General features: G+C 46.8%; 1 protein-coding gene across 9 annotated transcripts in view; it reads right to left on the reverse strand.

Moving 5' to 3' along the window:
* Positions 1 to 6013: 6013 nt before the first annotated feature.
* Positions 6014 to 20960, reverse strand: part of PPP2R2B (protein phosphatase 2 regulatory subunit Bbeta) — a 490171-nt gene continuing 475224 nt past the window's right edge. For all 9 annotated transcript variants that reach the window (XM_051843263.3, XM_051843261.3, XM_051843260.3 and 6 more), the window contains 3 exon segments: positions 18118 to 18287; positions 9366 to 9457; positions 6014 to 6726 (listed from right to left, as the gene is read on the reverse strand). In XM_051843263.3, the coding sequence (XP_051699223.1) occupies positions 6447 to 6726; positions 9366 to 9457; positions 18118 to 18287 (542 nt within the window). In that variant the 3' untranslated portion in view covers positions 6014 to 6446.

Genomic DNA, 20960 nt, shown 5'->3' on the forward strand with positions numbered 1-20960 from the left:
TGGAAGCCACTTGACTTCAGCCTCTTCTTTGGTGACAGAGCAAATGTGTACCCTGTCCAGCTGTCAGGCAAGATTTGGTCACAGGGAGATGGTGTGGGGGCTGAGAATTCTCCCTAGTGAAGATAAACGGGCCAAGGTAGCCATGCACTGCTGATCCCTGGCTGGAAGAAGCACAGGCAGTGGAACGGGACAGAGCTGGGTAAAACTTGTGACCATGTCCCTTAACCCTCTGAGTCTGTGTCTCAAACGGAAGCGTGGAGTGACACAACTACTCGGCAGGCACTTAGAATGAGCTTTAACAGCGAAGCCAATGCCTGCCACAGAAGTGCAGTAAATACTGGTTTCCGTTTCCCTTTGCTCTTCCAGTGTATTTTGCCGTGCTTGGACATGGGGCTTAATAAATATTTGTTATTGGATGAATAAAGGAAACTCATCTACCTGTAGCAGACTGGAAACGTGTCCTGATAGAACGAGAGCAGCATTACCGTACTCGTCGCTTCAGTTCCCTGCACGGCTCCTTCTGTCTGCGGGAGCGCTGCATCGCGCCTTGAGTGACTGGCCCTGAAACTCGGCTTCCGTGGCACTTACTCGGAGACATCTGTTCATTTCACTCACTGATTACCCTTTTCCTTCTGTGTACTGTGTCTGCACTTTGTACAAACCTCGTAGTCTTCTCAATACATTGACAAAGAATGCACTGCTCCTGGGGCAGTGGCTTACTCATCTCAGGAAGTCCAGTCCCTTGCCTAGGACCTGGGTGCCTGACACATCCCAGGCAATCAGCGGATCTTTAATGCTCATGAATGCATGGCTCATCCTGGGGTCTTGCTTTCTGGTCGCTCTCTAGGAGTGTCTACACAATGTGAGATGGGGATAGTGAATGAGAACTTGAACCTTACCAGCTGGCTCCATCACTTGCGAGCTGTGTAAATTTAGTCATCTCTGTTTCCTTAGCTGTAATATGCAAAGAATACCAGCCCAGTCAGGCTCTGCCTAATGAGAGTTCCTTCACAGTGGACAGCCTATTTAAGAGTGGTCGCAGAAGATGAGAATGGAGATGAAAGATCGCTGCCGACTAGTGACCTCGCGTGTGTTGTGAGGTTGCATTCCTCTTGTGTCTGTGGAGACGCTCTCGTTTAGGCATGCTTTAAGGGGACAGGCGTTTGGTGTGGGGTTGGCTTTCTGCTGAGCCATACCTTAGACTGGAGTGCGTGGTTTCAGTCTTGGCTACTCTGCTGTCAATGTGGCTTTCTGCAGATGTGCACGTGGGAGGGTCAGGAGATAGCTCAGGAACTAGGCTCCCTGGCACCCACCTGGGAGACCCGCATTGAGTTCTGGGATCCTGGCCTAGTCTTGGCAGTTGTGGGTATTTGGTGAATGGATCAGTGAGTGGAAAAATCCCTGTGTGTTTCTTTGCATTTCAAATAAAAATGAAAATATATAAAATTGTGAAAACACAATGAAGTACTAAAAATAGATATTTTGATGTACAATGCAAGGGTACTCCAAAATGTTCCTGCAAATGGAGTTCAAAGATGTTTATATGGGTGCAAAAATTTTTTTAAGTCCATGTACAAAAGAGGTTCAAAAATGAACAGAAATTGGGCTTGGCATTGTTGTATAGAGAGAAAAACTGCTGCCTGCAGTTTTGGCATTTCACACAGGTGCTGGTTCAAGTTTTGGCTACTCACCTTCCTGTCCAGCTCTCTGCTATGGCCTGGGAAAGCAGCAGAAGATGGCCCAAGTGCTTGGGCCCCTGCATTCACAGGGGAGACACACAAGAGGCTTCTGATCAGCCCTGCTATGGCCGTTGTGGCCATTTGGGGAGTGAAACAGTGGATGGAAGACCATTCTGCTTCTCCCTGTCTCTGTAATTTTACCTCTCAAATAAATAAATTGTAAACAAATCAAATTGTATATTATGAAAAAACTGCATGCAGTTTTTTTGTATGCAGTTAAACCTTTGAATTCCATTTTTCTGGGAAGCTTTTTTTTTTAAGATTTTTATTTATTTAAGAGGCAGAGTTATAGACAGTTAGGGGGAGAGACAGAGAAAGGTCTTCTGTCTGCTGGTTCACTCCCCAAATGGCCGCAACAGCCGGAGCTGTGCCGATCTGAAGCCAGGAGGCAGGCGCTTCCTCTGGATCTCCCACATGGGTGCAGGGGTCCAAGGACTTGGGCCATCTTCTACTTCTACTTCTTTCCCAGGCCACAGCAGAGAGGTGGATTGGAAGAGGAGCAGCTGGGACTAGAACCGGCATGCATATGGGATGCCAGAGCTGCAGGCGGAGGATTAACCTACTGCGCTGTGGTGCCGGCCCCAGGAAGCTTTTTTTTTTTAAAGGTTTATTTATATGAAAGGCAGGGTGACAGAGAAAAGGAGATAGAGACACTAAGCGATCTTCTATCCACTGGTTGTCTCCAAATGGCTGCCAGGGCCAGGACTGGGCCAGGCTGTAGCCGGGAGTTCAGAATTCCATCTGGGTCTCCCATGTGGGTAGCAGGGGCCACGCAGTTGGACCAAACTCCGCTGCTTTCCCAGACACGTTAGCAGGAAGCTACATTGGAACTGGAGCTGCAGTGTGAGATGCCAGCATCGCAGGTGGCGGCTTAACCCATTGCGTCATAATGGTTGTGCCTCTGTGAAGTTTTTGAAGTACCCTTGCACATACCGTTGTGTGAGGTTGCCTACAGCACTGGATATGGTAATATGCTGCACAGGTTTGTAGCATGTAGCCTAGAAGGGTGTAAGTCTTGGATAAGGACACTGTGTGGGGTTCCCACAGTGATGCGGTTGCATAGTGATGAACTTTTCAGACCATATGCCCATCATACATGAAATTGTTCTGTTTCCAGAGTTCTGGGGGTATAAATGATCTGTTATGTATGAGGTCTGTGGTCCAAACCCTTGTCCATAGTAAGTGCTCAGTATTGTCAGTTTGTATGGTATGTTGGAGCCAGGACTTTAACAACTTCGGTTTAGACTTACATCCTGGAGCTAGAGATCTGGTCCCATCTCTTATTGGCTACGTGCCCTTGACTGGGTTGTCAACTTTTGTTCCTTGTTTGCAAAATGGGAATGAAGCATCCTGGAGTTGAGGGAGGAGATAATGAGGTGATGCATGGGAGCCCTAGTGTGTCTTCTGAGTGGTGTTGCTGCTGTGTTGTCCTGGTGCTTTAAAGCAGTGGACAAGGAAAGGCAGGTGCCAGGTTTTCAGTGGTTTAGATGCAAACTGGTTTTTCCTGCCCAGACATCATGTGTTCCAGTACTTGATGCTGGCTCATGTTTTGCTTCTTCTAATTCATCTTGCTCCTCTTCACAAAGCATGGATATCTGCCAAAGGTCAGCTGTTGGAGTGGTGTTTTATTTAATAGATTCTAATTTTTGAGATGATGGGTTTACTTAAAATTTTTTTTTTTTTTTTTTGAAAAGTAGAGACACACAGAAGGAGACAGAAACAGAGATCTTCCCTCCGCTGAGTCCGTCTCTCCCAATGCTCTTAACAGCCCAAACTGAGTCAGGCTGAAGCCGGGAAGCTAGATCTCCTTCGTGGGTGGTAGGGACCCAAGGACTTGAGCCATAGATTGCTCCCTCCCAGGGTGTACATTATCAGGAAGCTGAATCGGAAGTGGAAGAGCCAGGATTTGAATCCAGCACTCCACTGTGGAATGCACACATCGCAGATGGACTCTTAACCCTTTGCTAACTGCCTGTCCCACAGTGGCTTGTTTTCAAGTGTCAGGAATTGAATGTTGCACTCGGATGAAACCTCAGGCAGGCGCGGCTCCCATTTTCCTGCACTGAGCCAACACCCTCCAGTTGCAATCCGACATCTTGTACCAAGGCTGAGGCCTTGCAGTAGCAAGTAGTGCAGGGTTCTTAGAAGTGAACACACATAGCAAATTAACTTTCCAGTAGCTTTCAGTGTTAGCTGGAGCAGAGACGGACTTTAGTGTACAACTCAGAAATATCTCCAGGGTAAAATACTAGTTCAGCTCCTAGAGCAGTTGGCTGTTTCCCTTACCAAGCCTGGTAGCTGTTATTGCTGCCCGAGGCCCGTTCCCCGGGGCCTTCCCGTTCTGTTCCTGGCCAGGAATCTTGCTCTGATGCATCCTTGGTGTGGATGAAGGGGAGGGCAGTGACCCTCTGCTAAAACTTTCGTCCGGCCAATCCCCACCCCCCCGCCCCCGCCCCAGATGTCGGCTTGTGCGTCTACACAGGGAAGGCTTTGCAACAGAGTAGGTACTTTTATTTGGAGTCTACAGAGAGACTGTAGGCAGCCTGTGAACCCTTTACACTATGGCTAAAACTGTCCATAGGTGCGTTCTTGGGAGCACTGTGGACTCCAATATGTCATCTGGAGCTTGCTGCCTTTAAAGGCACAAACGTTCTGTGGTATCAGTTGTTCAGGGTCCCAAAGTTTGAGAAACACTTTGGGGCTCACAATGATTTTAGGTAGTGTGTGGATACATGCTTGATAGATGAATAGTTATGTGATCAATGTTAGAGAAAAGTAACTGGCACATCAGAACTGACATTTCCTAACTGCTATTTCTTTGGGGGAGGCTAAGGCTTGCTTTTTAGGGCAGGTGACTAATGTTAACTGAGCACAGGGCTGGGTTGGGGTTCAGTGTGAGAAACTGTGATCTGTCCCAACTCCCCAGCAGGCACAGAGGAGCTAAGGTCCAGAAGTTCAGGAAAGGTCACACAGGGGTTTTCTTCAAGGGCACTTCCGATGCAGGGGGCAGGGTCTCCCTGCGGGGACAAGGAGGAACCCTGAGAAAGTCCCGCCTCACTCCCGTGCGTGCACCCTCAGCCTTGAGATGCACTTTTGCACATTTTCGTGTTCCTGAAACTGGGCTGCACCTTCCACAGTCGTTTGCACTTTAGTTATTTGCTGTTATTAATTAATGTGGATAGTAGCTTAGAACTCAGTCAGGATCCTTTCAGTGTTTTCTCCTCGAATACAAATTGCATATGGAAGTTGGGATGTCTAATAAACCCACCAACTGAAAGAAAATCTGTCTCAGTGACGTGCTCTCATCTCAAGCCCTTTCCCACTCTCCTGATGGGAAGTTTGGGGAATGAGTCATCATGATGGGAACAGAGACATGAACCCAGACCCAGTGTTGTCAATGCCACCCACTAGCTGCGTATGCCTGCTCTCCAAAATCTGAAATCCTTGCACTTGACTGAGTGCCCTTCCCCAGGAGTGCCGTACAGAACCTCTCAAGAAGTAATAAGTCCGAATCCTCAACTGGAGGGAAGGAGGAACTGGTCTCCCCTGTTTCAAGGGACACTGGTCATTCCCTTGGATGCCACCGCGCCCTGCTGGTTCCTCTGTGATGTATTTTCACAGGCGGGCCTTCTGGCCTATTGTTTTCCTGATGATGAGCTTGGGATAAAAGAGTTTGAGAGTTTACAAGTCAGCATTGATGCTGGCCATTTTGTTCTAGCTGCACTGAAGATGGATGGATTCTAACTGTTGGTTACGGAAGCCAGGAGGAGAGGAGGGGGCTAGGCAAGGAGACACACCCCAAAGAACAGAGTTGCCTTTCTCAGGGAGCCAGGGTGATGCCTCTGCGCCCTGCTCTCTGCTGTTACCAGGGCAGAAAAGAAGCCGTCAGCACTTGGCCTTTAGAAGTTAAAATGGAGTAAATAAGCTGGAAAAAGGTTGAAGAGAAAGCAAGCACCTAAGTGGGGGGTTATATGGAGCTATTTAGGAGGACAAAATCAGGAGCCACAAAGCGGCAGATGGGCTCGGGCCCTGCGTGGCCCTGCCAAGTGACCGCTGGGCAGCAGGCTTTAGAAGGTGCTCCCTGTGTGTCCCCGGGAGCAGTCACAGGGTGTTCCCCAGCCAGGCCGTCTCTATGGCGCTGGAAGGAGGGCGGCGAGCCACAACCCTTCTCATTCTGCACTGGCTCCCCAGCCTCGTGCAGTGGTTAAAAAAAGCAAGTGGAGAAAGAAAAGGTGACAGACGGGCTCGTTCTGACTTTGCACAAAACAGGAGAATTTCTGTAAGAGTAAACGGTGTTTATTTTTTGTTTCGGTTTTTTTTCAATCAAGTGGAATCGCTTACTTAAAAAAACAAAAAGTACCTCTTTTCTCCTTAAATACTACAGACAACCTTATTGTATCGCAGCAGACACCTAGAAACAAAACACTGGACCCACCAGAGAAAACTGGGCAATAAAAGCATCCGAAATTCCAGTCTGTTAGCCGGCAGCTCTCGACTCTACACAGAAGTGTCCCAAACCTATTGGATTTGACAAAAGTTTCTCAGGACTGGGGTGCTGGGAAAGTTGAACTCCTTTTAATGCTATTCCAATTGTTTTCTGCTTAGGGAAATTAAAGTCAATGCATCAAATGAAGACCCAAAGAAACATGTAAAAACTCGTTGGACTAGTATTCAGTATGTGAGATAATTACGTAATGACTTGTCCTCCTAGTTAACCTTGTCCTGGAATATGTATAGGTTATTGGTAGCCGCCACTGCTATGATGTTTTCTGAGGGATGCCAAGCTGTATGCAAGATCTTTTTGCTAAAGTCCAGACTGTCGACGCTGATCTCGTCTTTTCTCCGCTTGCCTCCCACACACACTTTGCGGGGTTTGAGGATGGCCCGGGGTTTGCTGTTTTCCCTCGAGGCCTCCAGGGTCACGTCACGCTTGGTGTTGCGGTCGAACATCCTGAAGAAGTTGTTGTAGGAGCCCGTCATGATGACACTGCAGGACACAGAGGAAATAGGCAGTGACGGAGTATTAAGGAGAAGGGCAGCAACACCTATCCTGATTGTATCCTCCTGGGGCAAACGACAGCTTACAGTGACTAGCTTATGTTACAGGTTGGGTACTGTCACTGCTGTCACCATTAGCATCACTATGGGCAACAAGTTCTTTGGCTGGGCTTGGGAATAAAGGATGAGGCGAGCCTTCCTTGCTGTTTACTTTAGCTCAATGGATTCCTTCGGGTTCTTTGGCCTGGTGAACGGTCCAGTGGTTTTAACGATCTCAGCTCTGGCTACCTCCCAGTAGGAAATGGGAGAGGAGAATGAGGCTCCCTTGGGAAAGCTATGGCTATCTGTTGGTGCTGCAGGCAGAGCTGCGGGGTGGGGTGTGTGCACAGTGCCCTGGGCTGTGGCATCAGCCTTTTCAGAAGAGTCACCTACACTATGGATGTCGTCATGGTCTTACTCTGGGAGAGAATGAACATTCAAACTGTAACAGGATCTGGAGTGGTGGCGTAAGATTTGCAGCAGTTGGACAGCAGGTGGTTGGTGCGGCTATGCGTTTTCCATTCTCAGGGATAGCGACACTGGTCAGGAGAGCGGTGAATGCCTGATGCCTCCTACAGGAAAGGTACAGGCTGTTTAGGGGTGACATTTTCCCCTGGGGGAGATGGTCCTTGGGCATCGGCAGGTGTTCCTCAAGTGCGAATGCATGGTGGCGCCGCCTGCGAGGCAGGCTTGGCCTGCGGGCTGGTGACCTTCTAACTCGCTGATGAGGAGAGCTCATCAGCATCTGCTTTTCACCTGAGCGGGCCACGGCCAGGGGCATCTGCTTTTGGGTCCTTTGACTAATTAGCCTGGTGTGGCTGACGCAGGTGAGAAGTTGTTCCTCTGGCCCAAGAAACTGAGGTGGTGAATGGTGTCTCCTTGCTAGAGTGAACTGTTAGTACCTTGTCAGGCAGCGCTGAGGGCTGGCCTTCCAGAATCTCATTTCAACTTCTGTTATCTCATTGAGGGAATTATAAGGGAGAAGTAATTTGCACAGTGTCACGTCGCGAATACGCGGCAAAGTCAGGCCTGAGCCCACGTGGACCTGACTCCAGGGCCTACACAGCAAGTGCTTCGCCTCACTGCTTCGCCTGCACTGGTGTTCACCTCTCCCACCGTGACCCAGCCTATTGGTAGACAGGACAGTCTTCTCTTGGGCGAAACCTCAACTTTCTCTGAACCCAAAACAAAACAAAACAAAAGCTCTGAGTTGTGACATGGATCCCAGGTGTCAAACTCAGAGCTTCTTTGGTCTCTGCTACTGTTGGGTCATGGTAGGAGAAGTGGGCCTGAGTGCACAGGGAGCCGGAGACCCAGGGCCTGAAGCCTCAGTCTCTGCAGCTGATGAACCTGGCAGCTTATCTTAGCTCTCCAAGCCTCAGTTACCTCAGCTGTAGGGTGAGCTGTGGTCAGGCTGAAAAAAGATGGGATATATGAAAGTGCGTGGTATACAGTAGGTCTCTGTAAGTGTCACTTTTGAATGCAGGTTAAGGAACAGGGGAAACTGGAGGAGTGGAAATAACAACTATAAAAGCCTATTTCAAAAAATTCATGGAAAATGCAATTAGAAGATGAGTTTATTTTGGTGCAAACCTTAGTTTTTTCATGATGCACAAATTGCATGAACATTTTGAAGACCCTTTATATATACAATAAATTTCAAATAATTTTGGACGATGATGAACTTTTAATTCCATTTTCCACAAATCATCTGAATTACTCTCATAAAAATAATATCTGTTAACAAATTTATATATGTGAAAATATTGGGGATGCTTCTTTGCCCTTGGGGGTTTTTGGTCACAACTGCTGGATAGTGTGAGTTTGGTCCTTCGCTACAGAGATTCCTTCAAGGCCTGAGCAGTAGGGGTTCATTTTGGGTCCGTGCCCAAGAAAGCCAAGAGAGAGAGAAATGTGGTAGTTTGTAAAAGCTTGAGTCAGAGTGGCATGCCCCGAGATTTCCATGCTTCTGAACGTCATAACTGGTACAACCTTCATCAAGGAACTATGTCAGTCCCCGGGAGCACGCACGTAGCTCCTGCGGCAATCAGATAATCGTCTTGTATTTGTGAAACCAAAACCAAGCTACCGGGAGGCCGTAGGAGGTACTGTTGAAATCAAAGGCCTCACAACAGTCAGAAATCCCACTGAGGGAATGTGATAAGTGAGGTGGACTGGAATTTGGTTAATGACCCTCCAGAGCCTTTGGCCAGGTCTACACCAGCAGTTTCAAGGATAATTTTTAATTTATTTTGCATTAATTGGCAGAGTTCAGACTGGAAGATGCTGATGAGTTCTTAGTGATCTTCCCGTGGGCATGTTGACCTGGCTCTGGGGTTCCTTGCGTGTAAAAAGCAGGACTTCACTGTTGACATACAACTGTCACCTGTGCGAGTCCTTAAGGAGGATCCAGCTGCTCCTGTCCTCACAGTCCTGGCCTCGTGGATCCACAGTGACCCACACGACGCATCCAGCCAGGCCCTGGGCCCCAATCTCCCTTCAACTGTACCACACAAGCATAAACTGCCCACGGCCTCTTCGAGGAGGGTCTGTGTCTGGAAGGTCCCCTAGCCCGAGAACCTTTCTTACCTGTCTGAACCGTTCCACACACATTCAAATTTATCAAAAATGCAGTCGTTTTCGTAGAGGGAGCACAGCTTGCTGCGGAGGTAGTCATGCACCTGGGGAGGAAGCAGAGCGAATGCCGTCACTCACAGAGCACTGTTCCCCTGAACACCGCCTCTTCTCACGTCAGCCATGAGTGCTGGCAGTGTACACGTGTCTGGAACCTGTCGGCCCCGGGTCTGAATCCAGGGCGGGCCTTTTTAGCTGTGGGATGCCAGGGTAGCTTGCTGAGCTTCTCCTGTGGCCAATGTGGGTTAAGTAAACTTTCTGTGTAGACACTGGTGTAGAGCAGGACCCGATGGTAGAGTCTTGTTTTCAAATTAATTTTCTCAAGAGCATTATAACATTCATTCATGCAGTCTTTTATTTGGCAAACATGTATTGAGCGCCTGCAGTACACTTGGGGTACAGCTGTGAATTGAATAGAAAGGACTGTTTGACCAATTAAATACACAGGTGCCTCAAAAATTAAATCTACTTTTGTGCAAAAAATTTTGGGGAGCCAGTGTTGTGGTGTATTAGGTGAAGCTGCTGACTGTAAGGCCAGCATCCTGTACGGGTGCCGGCTTGAGTCCCAGCTGCTCCACTTGTAATCCAGCTCCCTGCTAATGCTCCTGGGAGAGCAGTGGAGGATGGCCCAAGTGCTTGTGTCCCTGCACCTGTGTGGGAGACCCAGATGAAGCTCCTGGCCTTAGCCTGGTGAAGGCTTGGCCGTTGTGGCCATTTGGAGGAGTGAAGCAGCAGATGGAAAATCACTCACTCACTCACTCTTTCTCCCCCGCCTACTCCTCTCTCTGTAACTCTGCCTTTAGAGTGCTTTCATAATGTGCATTTTCTATGAACTTTTTTTTAAAAAAAATTGATTTATTTCATTGGAAAGGCAGAGGCAAAGGGAGAAATCATCCATCCACTGGCTCACTCCCCAAATGGCAGCAACAGCTGGAGCTGAGCTTCTTCCATTTCTCCCATGTGGGTGCAGGGGCCCAAGGACCTGGGCCATCTTCCACTGCTTTCCCAGGCCATAGCAGAGAGCTGGACAGGAAGTGGAGCAGCTGGGACTCGAACCGGTGCCCATAGGAGATGCTGGCACTGCAGGTGGCGGCTTTACCTGCTACGCCACAGCACCGGCCTTTCCACGAACTTCTTGAAGAGCCCTCATATATAAGGTGTTTCAGATGGTGATAAAATGATAAACTAGAAAGTATCAAGAAAGGAACTGGGAGATCTGGGAGGCAGTGCTGCCTACTAGGTGACTAGGTATGACTTTCCTGATAACAGTCTCGGTGCAGAGGCCTGCAGGGAATGAGTGAGCCACAGTGATACCTGAGTGAAAGCTTCCTATTGAAGCAGAGGGCACAGCTTATGCAGAGGCTCCGAGGCAGGAGTCCTGGCCCCGGGAGTGCGGCAGAGCGGTGGTGAGAGTGCAGATGGCCAGTTTGCATAGTGCCCTCTGTTCTGAGTTAGGTGAAGAGACATCACCGAAAGCATCCCTGAGCCTGCGGTGCTGGGATGGATTCTAACAGGGAAAGGGCAAAGGCAAGGTGGCCAGCCATCCTCCGGGTGCTAGATGATGATCTTTATGCGGTGGTGAGAATAGAGGTGGGAAGAGGTCAGATGCTTGGATCTACTCTGAGGTGAAGCCGGAGCCAAGGTCAGTCCCTGGGTCTTCCCTCTGAGCATGCGGGAGAAGGAGACACCATGCTCATTTTTGGGTATGACAGTTGGAGCTGTCTCTGCACGTGGGGCTGCCCTGTGCACTCCGAGCTCAGAGGTGAGGCCTGGGAGGAGGTGGCAGGTTTCTTTGGCTTCGCTTTTCCAGTGCAGCTGAGAGCAAGGAACACAGGGCAATAACTGGGAAACACTATAGCATTGTGGGAGGGCAGCTTGGGAGTTGTTGGATAGGAATCTCAAATAAAGCTGGCTAGCGTGGTTAGGTATTTTTCTCCAGCTGTGTTCCACAACTCAGGTGTAGATCCTAAGCAGACCGATGAATATGGCTCAGAGGTTGGTAACTTGGGTTCTTTTTTTTGAGTGTTATCCCCCTGGAGCCCACCAGCAGAGGTGGCAGAGACACTGGGCATCCGCAGTATGCCAGCTCCTCCATGGCCAGGGCTTCTGTCCACAAAATCTCATTTAGTCTCCAAATCCATCTTAGACTGTAGGCACTATCATTGTCTCCACCTTCATGCAGCACCACGCCCAGGGCTATGGTAGCACTTGTCCATGAACTCGCAGGAAGGAGAATGTCAGGATGGGAACTGAACCCTGGTATTTGCAGTCTAGCGCACATTCTGAAATACTGCAGAAATTTGCCTGATGAACCTCAGCTATGAGTTTCAGCCCTGAACAGGAGCTGTGATAATGGACATGGCTGAAGCCAAGACAGTCAGAATGGAGTGCGGGCAGAGGGATATGATGAGTCATGGTTCAGTTTCCCTTTGCCTGCAGCCTGGACTCCCTCTCCTCCCTGACCCCAAGTGTTCTCCTGGAGGCTGAGCTCAGAAGCTCATTGTGTGCTTAGTATTGGCAAAGAAATGAGGTCAAATTCCTCCTCTGTTCTATTAGATGGTTTGAGTATTTGGAAAGCTCTCTGAATTATTTGGACAGTGCAAGTATTTTAACTCTGCAAATGAACTCCCTCCACCTTTCCTCCTCCTTTCTCAAACAGTTGCAGGCCTGGTCAGGATAACTGCCGCAGTGCTAGGGTGACAAGGGGATGTCAGGGTGAGTTTGCTCTCTGCCTTTAGGGATGAGTCTCTGCTAGAACTTGACCTCTCTGCCCCCTGGGGGAGGTCATTGAGTTCAGGTTTTTAAACAGCCCAGTGACCAGTTTTTCTAAGGCCCGGCTTCATCTGCCTTCTTTCCCCATTCTCTTTGGGCATTTTGCCTTTTAGAAGCAGCACAGCTGAGTAATAAGTGTGCACCTGTGTGTGCTTTGGAAGCGTGGACCCATTATCAGGAATCATATTGCTGAGAACTTTCTAAATCACTCTTAGAAAACAAAAGTTTTGCAGGAAAACCAAGCATGCACATTATGTCTAATCCACAGCACCTGTGGTCTGGGGACTCCTGACTGTGTTGCATGTGCTGTTGTTGTTGACAAGCAAGCAAAGCACGGAGGCCAACCAGATGGACCTTCCTCCACCAGAGGCGAGAGTAAGGTAAGGGACGCGCATCAGCTGCTAGACCATGGAGCAAGGGAGAACTTAGCACTCATGGTATTTGGTGCTGCTTTCTCCATGTTCCAAGTATTATTCCTTTCCTCTGTTCTATTAACTTGTACGTGGATTATTGACATGAAAATAAGTCTCCCAACACAGTGGTTCTGGACTTATTGACTTGTACAAGTTTGGCATCATGAATGAGGGAACTTCAGAATCGTTCTTGATAATGGCTTGAAATTGTGCATCTCTTCATAATGCACATTTTGACCCATGAAGATGCCTTACACTTAGTAGATAGCTTATTCTTGCAGGTGAGGCCTCATGAGTGTAATCAATCAGTGTTTGTTAGATTGTAGGAGCCTCCAAAGGCCAGATACAGGTTGAATATCCATTATCTGAAATGTTTCAGATTTTGGAATACTTGCAAATACATAATGAGATACCTTTGAGAGGGAGCCCATGTCTGAACATGAAATTCATTACACCTATACAATTCGTGTATTTTAAAATAAGTTTATGCCTGTAGAACAGTTTGGATACTTGAAGTCAGGTGTAGAATTTCTTTTAAAATTCATTTATTTTTACATTCATTTGAAAAGCAGAGACAGAGAGAGATTAATTGATTGATTGCTTCTATCTGCTGCTTTACTTCCCAAATATCCACCACAGCCAGGGCTGGCCCAGGCTGAAGCCAAGAGCCTGAAATTCCATCTGGGTCTCCCATGTGGGTGGCAGGGACCCAAGTACTTGAGCCTTCACCTGCTGCCTCCAAGGGTAGCATTAGCAGGAAGCTGGCTCAGAAGTGGAGGAGGTGGGACGTGAAGATGGGTGGCCCAAGCAGCATGTTAACTGTGGTGCCACATCCCCACCCTGGTGTTTTCTACTTGGGGCATCTCTTTGTCTCCCTGTCCTTCAAAGAAAATCAAACTATAATTTTTAAGATATCTCCAGAAGACACTCCCTGGATCAGAGTTTACTATTCTTATACAGCACGGTTGTCCCTCCATACCAGAGGAGATGGGTTTCAGGAGCTATTCAGGATGCCAACTCCATGGATGCAAAAGTCCCTTCTATAAAATGTTGTATTGTCATATAATCTATACCCATCCTCCCATAGGGTTTAAATGATCTCTAGCTTATGGCTTGAAAGCTATGAAAATAATTGTTAGGCTGCATGGCTTAGCAAATCATGACAAGAAAGAAAAGTCTGTATATGTTGAGTACTGGTGTGACTTTACAATACTGGCAACAAAAGGTTGATTCAGGGTACAGATCCGAGTGGATGTGCAGAGCTGCCTGTAGCGTGTATTACCGTCTTTGGAACAGCACGTAACTCAATTAACCTGCTTTGAGGCATGCAGCTAAAGATGCTTCCTGAAGTTAAATACGGTAAAATGTGGTATTGCACCGTATGTGCTACGAGCCTGTTTCTCAGTGTTTGGCAAAGATAATTTCTAACTCTACCAACCCCCTGAACATACTTTCGGAGCCCTGAACTTAAAGTGCTCATTCCTGCATGTGTTCTCAAGCTATAGTACTAAGGGCCCTTGCCACCAGGTATCCTAAATCTCCTCTTGGCTAGGGAAGGCTGTGCAGTGGGCCACACCTCTGTAAATGTCACCCACACTCGGGCTGCCCTTTCCCAAGGCCCTCTGTTACAACACCAGTGGATTGTCTCGGGCACCTGGACAGGGTGACTATGCGAATACTTTGGTTTTCGTTTTCCATGATCATTTCAAAGATAAATGGAGCTCAAAATTTGTTTTTCTAATGTGCATTTCTATGAATGTCTGAAGAACCCTGTTGTACTGGTCCTAGTCCTGGACTGCAGGTGACAGGGAGTTGAGCTGTAAAGTTGGAGTAAGATTCAGGAGACAGTGGGACTGTAAATACACAGGTGATGCTCTCTGTATCATGTGGGCAGCAGAACCACCCCACTTCTGGTTCCTGAGTTTCCCCAGAGTGTCCTCTGGAGCTCATGGTGGCGTCAAAGTCTCAACCTCCTCTCTTAGTCTTTTCAAGGAGGAGGAAAAGTTAACTTTGCTCTCCCCTGAGGGTATTCAAAGCGGGGCTGGGTTTTTTGTTTCATTCCCTGTGCTAAGGTAGGTATGTCAAAGAGCCCACCTACCCAACCTAACAATTGTTTTCAAAGGAGCTGAGGACTTAAAATAAAGTCACATCCTCAAATTTATAGTCAGTGAAAGTGAGTCTTCCCTCATTCCCTCAACAAATTTAGCATCTCCATCTCTCCAGTGCTGGTGTTCCTGTTGTCATTCTTGGTGTTCGGTTCTGATGATCTGATCTCAGATACTTTGTCTCATCATGTTCAGTGAGCCTTGTTCATATTATGAACCCTGTCATTATTATACCTGTACCTGCTGAACTATTGCAACTTCCTGTCTCCTTAATTCCCTCCCTCTAGTATCAGTTTTGAAAATCCACTGACCTATTTGCTTCTGTCCACTATTTTCCTTAGATTCAACAATCCTTTCAGTGTTAGTCACTCCCTTAACATTTATGTTCTACAAACTTCTCTCTTCTCTCCCTTGGCAAAATCCCATCAACTGGTTATACATAACCTCCTGCCCCAAGCAGGTGAATACGGCTAGGAAAAAACAGATAATCATACCATTTAGTCTCACTTTAAAACAACAATAGAAACCTCTGGGGGATCCCTGAGCAACCCTTCAATATTTCCTTCTTTTGGGTAACTATTTTATACTTTTTCCTCCCTCTCACGAAGCTCATGCCTTGTTTCTCATTTTACTGAGCAAATGTAAGCAGTAAGAAAATATCTGTTTCCATCACAAAATTCATAAATTAGCACCTGTAGCTATATGTGAGGATATTTCAAAAATTTGTGGAAAAATAGAACTGAAAGACTATTTTGGCATAAATAATTTTCAAATCCATGCATAGCGTTTGCATAATGTTCTCTATGATTTTTTTTTGAAGACCCAGGTTCGAATTTTCTTTTGGACCAAAAGTTACCTTTGAATTACATTTTCCATGAACGTTTTTGAAGTGCCCGGTACACCAGTCCCTTTTCCTTTCAGAGATGGTAACTTACCCTTCTTGCCATCTAAGGCCAATTCTCTCACTCCCATGTAAGACTTTTCCAGTCATCTCTTTTCATTGGCTTAATCTCTATGAACATAAAACATCCTTTAGCCTCTATCCTGTTCCTGCTGCCACCTTAACTTTCTGTTGTCCTTCAGACCAACATGTGTTCAAAGAGTAGTGTTTCTTCCTATGGCCACCTCTGTCCTCACAGTCTCTGGACCCTACAGTAATCAGATATTCATTTATCTCGGTCCACTCACTCCTCCCTTTGCTAAATGTATGGTAATCTGCACATTCCTAAATCCAGTGGTCATTGAGCAACAGCTTATTTTGGCAATGTACCTGGATGTATTTATACACACTACTCAAAATCAGCAACAGCATTTACAGCTGGTGAATTCTTTCCACTTGAGATGCCAACTTCCCCCTCTTCCCCTCCCTGTCTCTGTTGCCAAATCCTCTCTATCCTCTGAACGCCAGGGCCCCAGGTTCTGCTCTCTTCTCTAATTACACTCATTGCCTGGGAGATCTCATCCAGGCCCATCGCTTTATATGCTCTATACACACACACACATGCAAGTATCATATGTATGCCTCTGGATGCAAGATAAGCAGAATTACACTCAACTGTCTACTTGTCGTTTCCGGATGTTTAATTGACGTAACATGTCCAAAACCTAACTCTCGATTTTCAACTGTACTTTTCTGATTGCCAAGAGCAAAAATCCTGGAGTGATCCTTGCTGCTGTTTTTTACCTTACATCTCAAAAAAAAAAAAAATTGTCTTAATATCTGTTTGGCTTTACCTTGGAGATAACATCAAGAATGTGGCCACTTCCATTGCTAGCATATTCATTTAAAGCCCTGCCAGCACTGTGCAGTAAATCTGTACCTATTCTCACGATCCTATTTTTTGCTTTTTAAAGATTTTATGTATATGAAAGTCAGTCACCTAGAGTAAGGGAGTGAGACAGAGAACGGGAGAAAGAGAGTGGGAGAGAAAGTCAATTTACATCCACTGGTGTAGTCCCAAAGTGGCTGCCAGGGCCAGGGTAGAACCAGGCTGAAGCCAGGAGCTGGAAGCTTCAGCTGGGTCTCCCACCTGGGTGCAGGCGCCCAACTACCTGAGCCATCCTGTGCAGCTTTCCCTGGTGCACCAGCAGGCAGCCGGTACAGACATGGGGCAACCAGAACTCGAACTAGGGCCCCCATGGGATGCCAGCATTGCAGGAGGTTGCTTTACCCACCATGCCACAATGTCAGCCCCGATTCTCCTGATCCTAACCCCAGTTTTCTCTGAAGTTTTTCCTCCTCAGCACAAGTGCACTGTTGAAAATGCTAGCCGAGGATGAAATTGAGTTAGGTGGTGGTGATGATTCCATAACTTTATCAGTCTCCTGAAATCCACTAAATTGTGTACTTTGAAAGGGTGAATATTATGTATGGACAATATCAAGAAAAGAAAAACCAGTAGGTCAAATCTTTCTAGAAAATTCCACCCTGCTTCTTTTTAACTGACTAAAGAGATGTTAAAACAAGATCAGTTTATCCTAGCCCTTTGCTCTTGGCTTCAGTGTCTTCATACCTGGAATTAAGTTCTTTAAACCCTGTCTACCTCAAAATCTGGTCTTCTGTTTTCAAGAAAACTGTTCTACACAGTGCCCAGTCCTGTGTTGCTTTTGTCACTGTACCTGCCATCATCTACCTGATGCCTAAGTCAAAAACTCCACATGCTCTTCCTGAGTCCTCTACACTCCATCAGTGAGCAAACCTCATGGACTCTGCACTCCTCCCCCCCCCGCCCCCCGCCCCGCACCCCATGCCACCGTCCCAGTCCAGACTTCAACTGTCTTCTATCGAAATGTGGCACGTGGCAGGGTGAAATGTATGGTACAGTGCCCAATATCATTTCCTGTGGGCAAACCTTTAACACAGCCCCCCACTGGACTCAGCGCAAAGACAAAACAACCGCATCTGTAATCTATGGGATCAGGTCCTTAGCAGCATTTCCAGGTTCCTCTTCCCACCCTGGTGCTCCATATTCAAGGAAACACATTCCCCTGACGGCTGGTCTTTGGAATACTATTGTATCTAGTTCATGGCAGTCAAGACTCGGCTAAGGGTCACCTCTTCAGGACAGCCTTTCTCTCATGGGCTCAGTAGCGTCCCTTGCATCATTCTGAGTTCAGTTCCTGTTGGTCGTCTGACTTCTCTGCCATTGAGAGAAGCACCACGCTTCTCTTGTTTACAACATCCAGCCCTCAGTAAGTTTTCAACCCACGCGGGTTACCTTGAACTCTAGCCTCTGCATGTGCGCCCTTATCTTCAGTACCGCGTTATTGACCACATCATTACATACCGCCTCTCAGTACATAATTTACATAATGGTTAGGCACTTTCCTTCTGCCTATGAACTGGCAGGCAGAGGCTGACTTCGAAGCCCACAAAGGGAGTGCTCAGTACATGTAGGGGCAAGTGGCGCTCTGTACCTGGTAGGTCTCAATGGGGCGATTTTCCATGTTGAGATCCCAGACTTTAACGGTGAGATAGTCCCTGGTCATGATATACCTCCCACTGTGGCTAAACTTGACATCCGAAATCGAAGAGATAATTTCAGAGAAAAACGATCTGTTGCTTGGATCTTCCGGCTCTTCAAAAACTGTAGAACAACAGGGAAACAAAAGCAGAAGTGAATGAATTTAGCACATTCGTATTAACTAACCCTAGCCCTGGACCAGCTAGAAAGCCGATAGTCTAACTTAGACTGCCGTAGGGCCGGTGTTTGCAGAATGTGAGCACATTGCTGATGCAACTGTCAGATCCTAGTGACAGAAAAAGCTTGCCACTAGTTTCTGTATTTCCTTTCTCATGGAGGGCCTGGCATGGGACCGGTCCCATCGTCAGATCGAGCCCTATTTCTGGATCTATGTCTTGAACCGGTTTCACATTTTCCCATATCTCTGCACATAGCAAACATGGAGACAGCTTAGACGGGTAAATGTTTCATAGTTTTATTGAGATAGTTCACATCTCATAAAATACAAGCTTGTCAAGTTTAGTGGTTGGTAGTATAATCTAAATGTGGAACACTTGCCCCACCCTACACCTCCCGTTACTGTCCATTCTGGAAGCAAATGCCAGTCTACTAGGGTCAGAGGATATGAAGTCACTCCTGACTGCTTTCACTTTGCTGATTTTCAGGGACCATCCATGTGGTCACATGTGTGTGTACTTGATTCTTTTTTGTGTGGATATACCCCATTTCATTTATCCATTCATCACTGGATGAGTCTTTGGGTTATTTTGAACAATACTCCTGTGAATATTCATGGACACACCTTTTCATTCTTCTTAGGTTATGGCTGGGTCTCTGCTGCCAGACTGCCTGGGCCTCAGATGTGTGACTGTGTCCCAGGTCTCCTTTTATGTAAAGCATGGCTGCAGTGTCTTTCCGGTGTGTCGTCTGTTCTGATTTGTAGGCTCCTATCTTTCAAATAGCTTTTGATTTCTACATACAGGAAAAAAAGTATGATATCAAAGCCTATTAGAAGCTGTCTCTAACTCTTCCTTCTACCTTGATTTTTAAATTGTGTGTATAGAATGATTTTGATATTGCCAATTTCTGTACATTGCCTCATTTTTCCTTCATTTATCTAAAATTTCCTAGATTCATATATTTCATTTGCTACCTCTGATCACAAACCATCTTTCTCAAAAGCCCTATCATATTTGGTTTAGTCATTGACTATTTGCTCGGGTACTCTCTCGTAGTGGAGCTATCAACCACTTGGCATATTATTCTTTCACAGTTCCTAAGTTTGTATTTCCAACTAGAATGTAAGCTTCTAGAGGCCAGGATTTGAGTCTTATTTGTCTTTATAGTTAGAATCTTATCCACACAGGCTCAGTAAATATTTGTTGCTTGATTGGGACCAAAATCCGATAAATTAACTACTTCTTTGCTTAGCCTATATTATTTTTGACCTACAGAAATGGGAACTGCATATGATTCCACTTCATAAAAGTTTCAGTCCCCATGCTATGCTGAACTACACAGCAGCCTGCAGGTTACCCTGCCACCTCTTCCTCCAAGGCCACTGCTTTCCTCCTTGCTGGTGGTACTCACATGGTAACACATTCCATGTGGGGAGCCTACGTATCTGCATTCTCTCTCAAACTTTGCTGAATTAAACCATGGGCATATTTTTACCATACCCATGTAAGAGAAAAACGACAAAAGGCCTGGTCAGTCAGAATTGACCTTGAGAAAGACACACTCCTTGAAACAGAAAAATGTGGCTCATTACACTCTCTGATCTTTTGTGTCAGCCTCTGACCTCATCTCTTGGGCTTCAGTTGAACAGCAGTACAGCCCGTGGACTGGACTAGGGGAAGAAAATGGACACAGCAGTTTCAATTCCCAGCAGTCTCAGTACAGGGGACTTGGGAGCGCCGACCAAGGAAAACTTCTTAGCAGAAGAACTATGGGAGTTCTGGTTATCGCTTACCTCCTCTGATGCACCTGCTGAGACAGCCCGAGGCAGTGAGGGAGAAGGGTTCAGTCAGCTCTGCTCAGAAGGTAGCCAGTCCCTGCCTCTCATTTACTAGCTGTAGACATTTTATTTACTCTTCTAGTCTGTTTTCCCAGAAGTAGCATGAGGCTATTCATTGGCACATAAGGTTGGTACGCAGAAGGTCCTTGTATGCCATATTTTGTAAAACATCCTTAGCATGCACTCGTTCTGTGTTGGTCAGTCACACTTCATTCCACTAGACTCTTGAGAATTTGGGACTGAGGAATACACAGCCTATGGGTCATTTAACATACAAAGGTGTGCGACTTCGAGGTAGTGGTTAAAGCGCTGCTTGGGATATCTGCCTCCCATATTAGAGTGCCTGGGTTTAAGTCCAAGTCCTGGCTCTGCTTCTAGTTCCAATTTCCTGCTGATGTAGACCCCGGGAAGCAGCAGGTGATGGCTCAACTGCTTTGGTCACCACCACCCATGCAGGGGACCAGGAGTGAGTTCCCAGCTCCTGGTTTTGGTCTGGTCAAGTCCCAGCTGCTGCTGGCATTTGGGGTGTGAACCAGATGATGGGAGCTCTCCCTTTGTTTGCCTTTCAAATGAATGAAACTTAAAAAGCCATTTTATGCTTTCAGTTTAAATTAGTTTATAATGGATAAAACTTACACACGTTTACAATACCTCTCAGTGTTATATCTGGGAATCAGTTCTCCAAATACTTGGCACATCAGGTGTATAGCAACCATGGAAAGCCTCAAAATGACCTCCATGAGATGGAAGAGCATGAAAGGCACAATGGTTTGATCAGT

This window comes from Oryctolagus cuniculus, chromosome 6 (assembly GCF_051225735.1).
Source record: "Oryctolagus cuniculus isolate XC-2025 breed Fujian yellow rabbit chromosome 6, ASM5122573v1, whole genome shotgun sequence".
NCBI lineage: Eukaryota > Metazoa > Chordata > Mammalia > Lagomorpha > Leporidae > Oryctolagus > Oryctolagus cuniculus.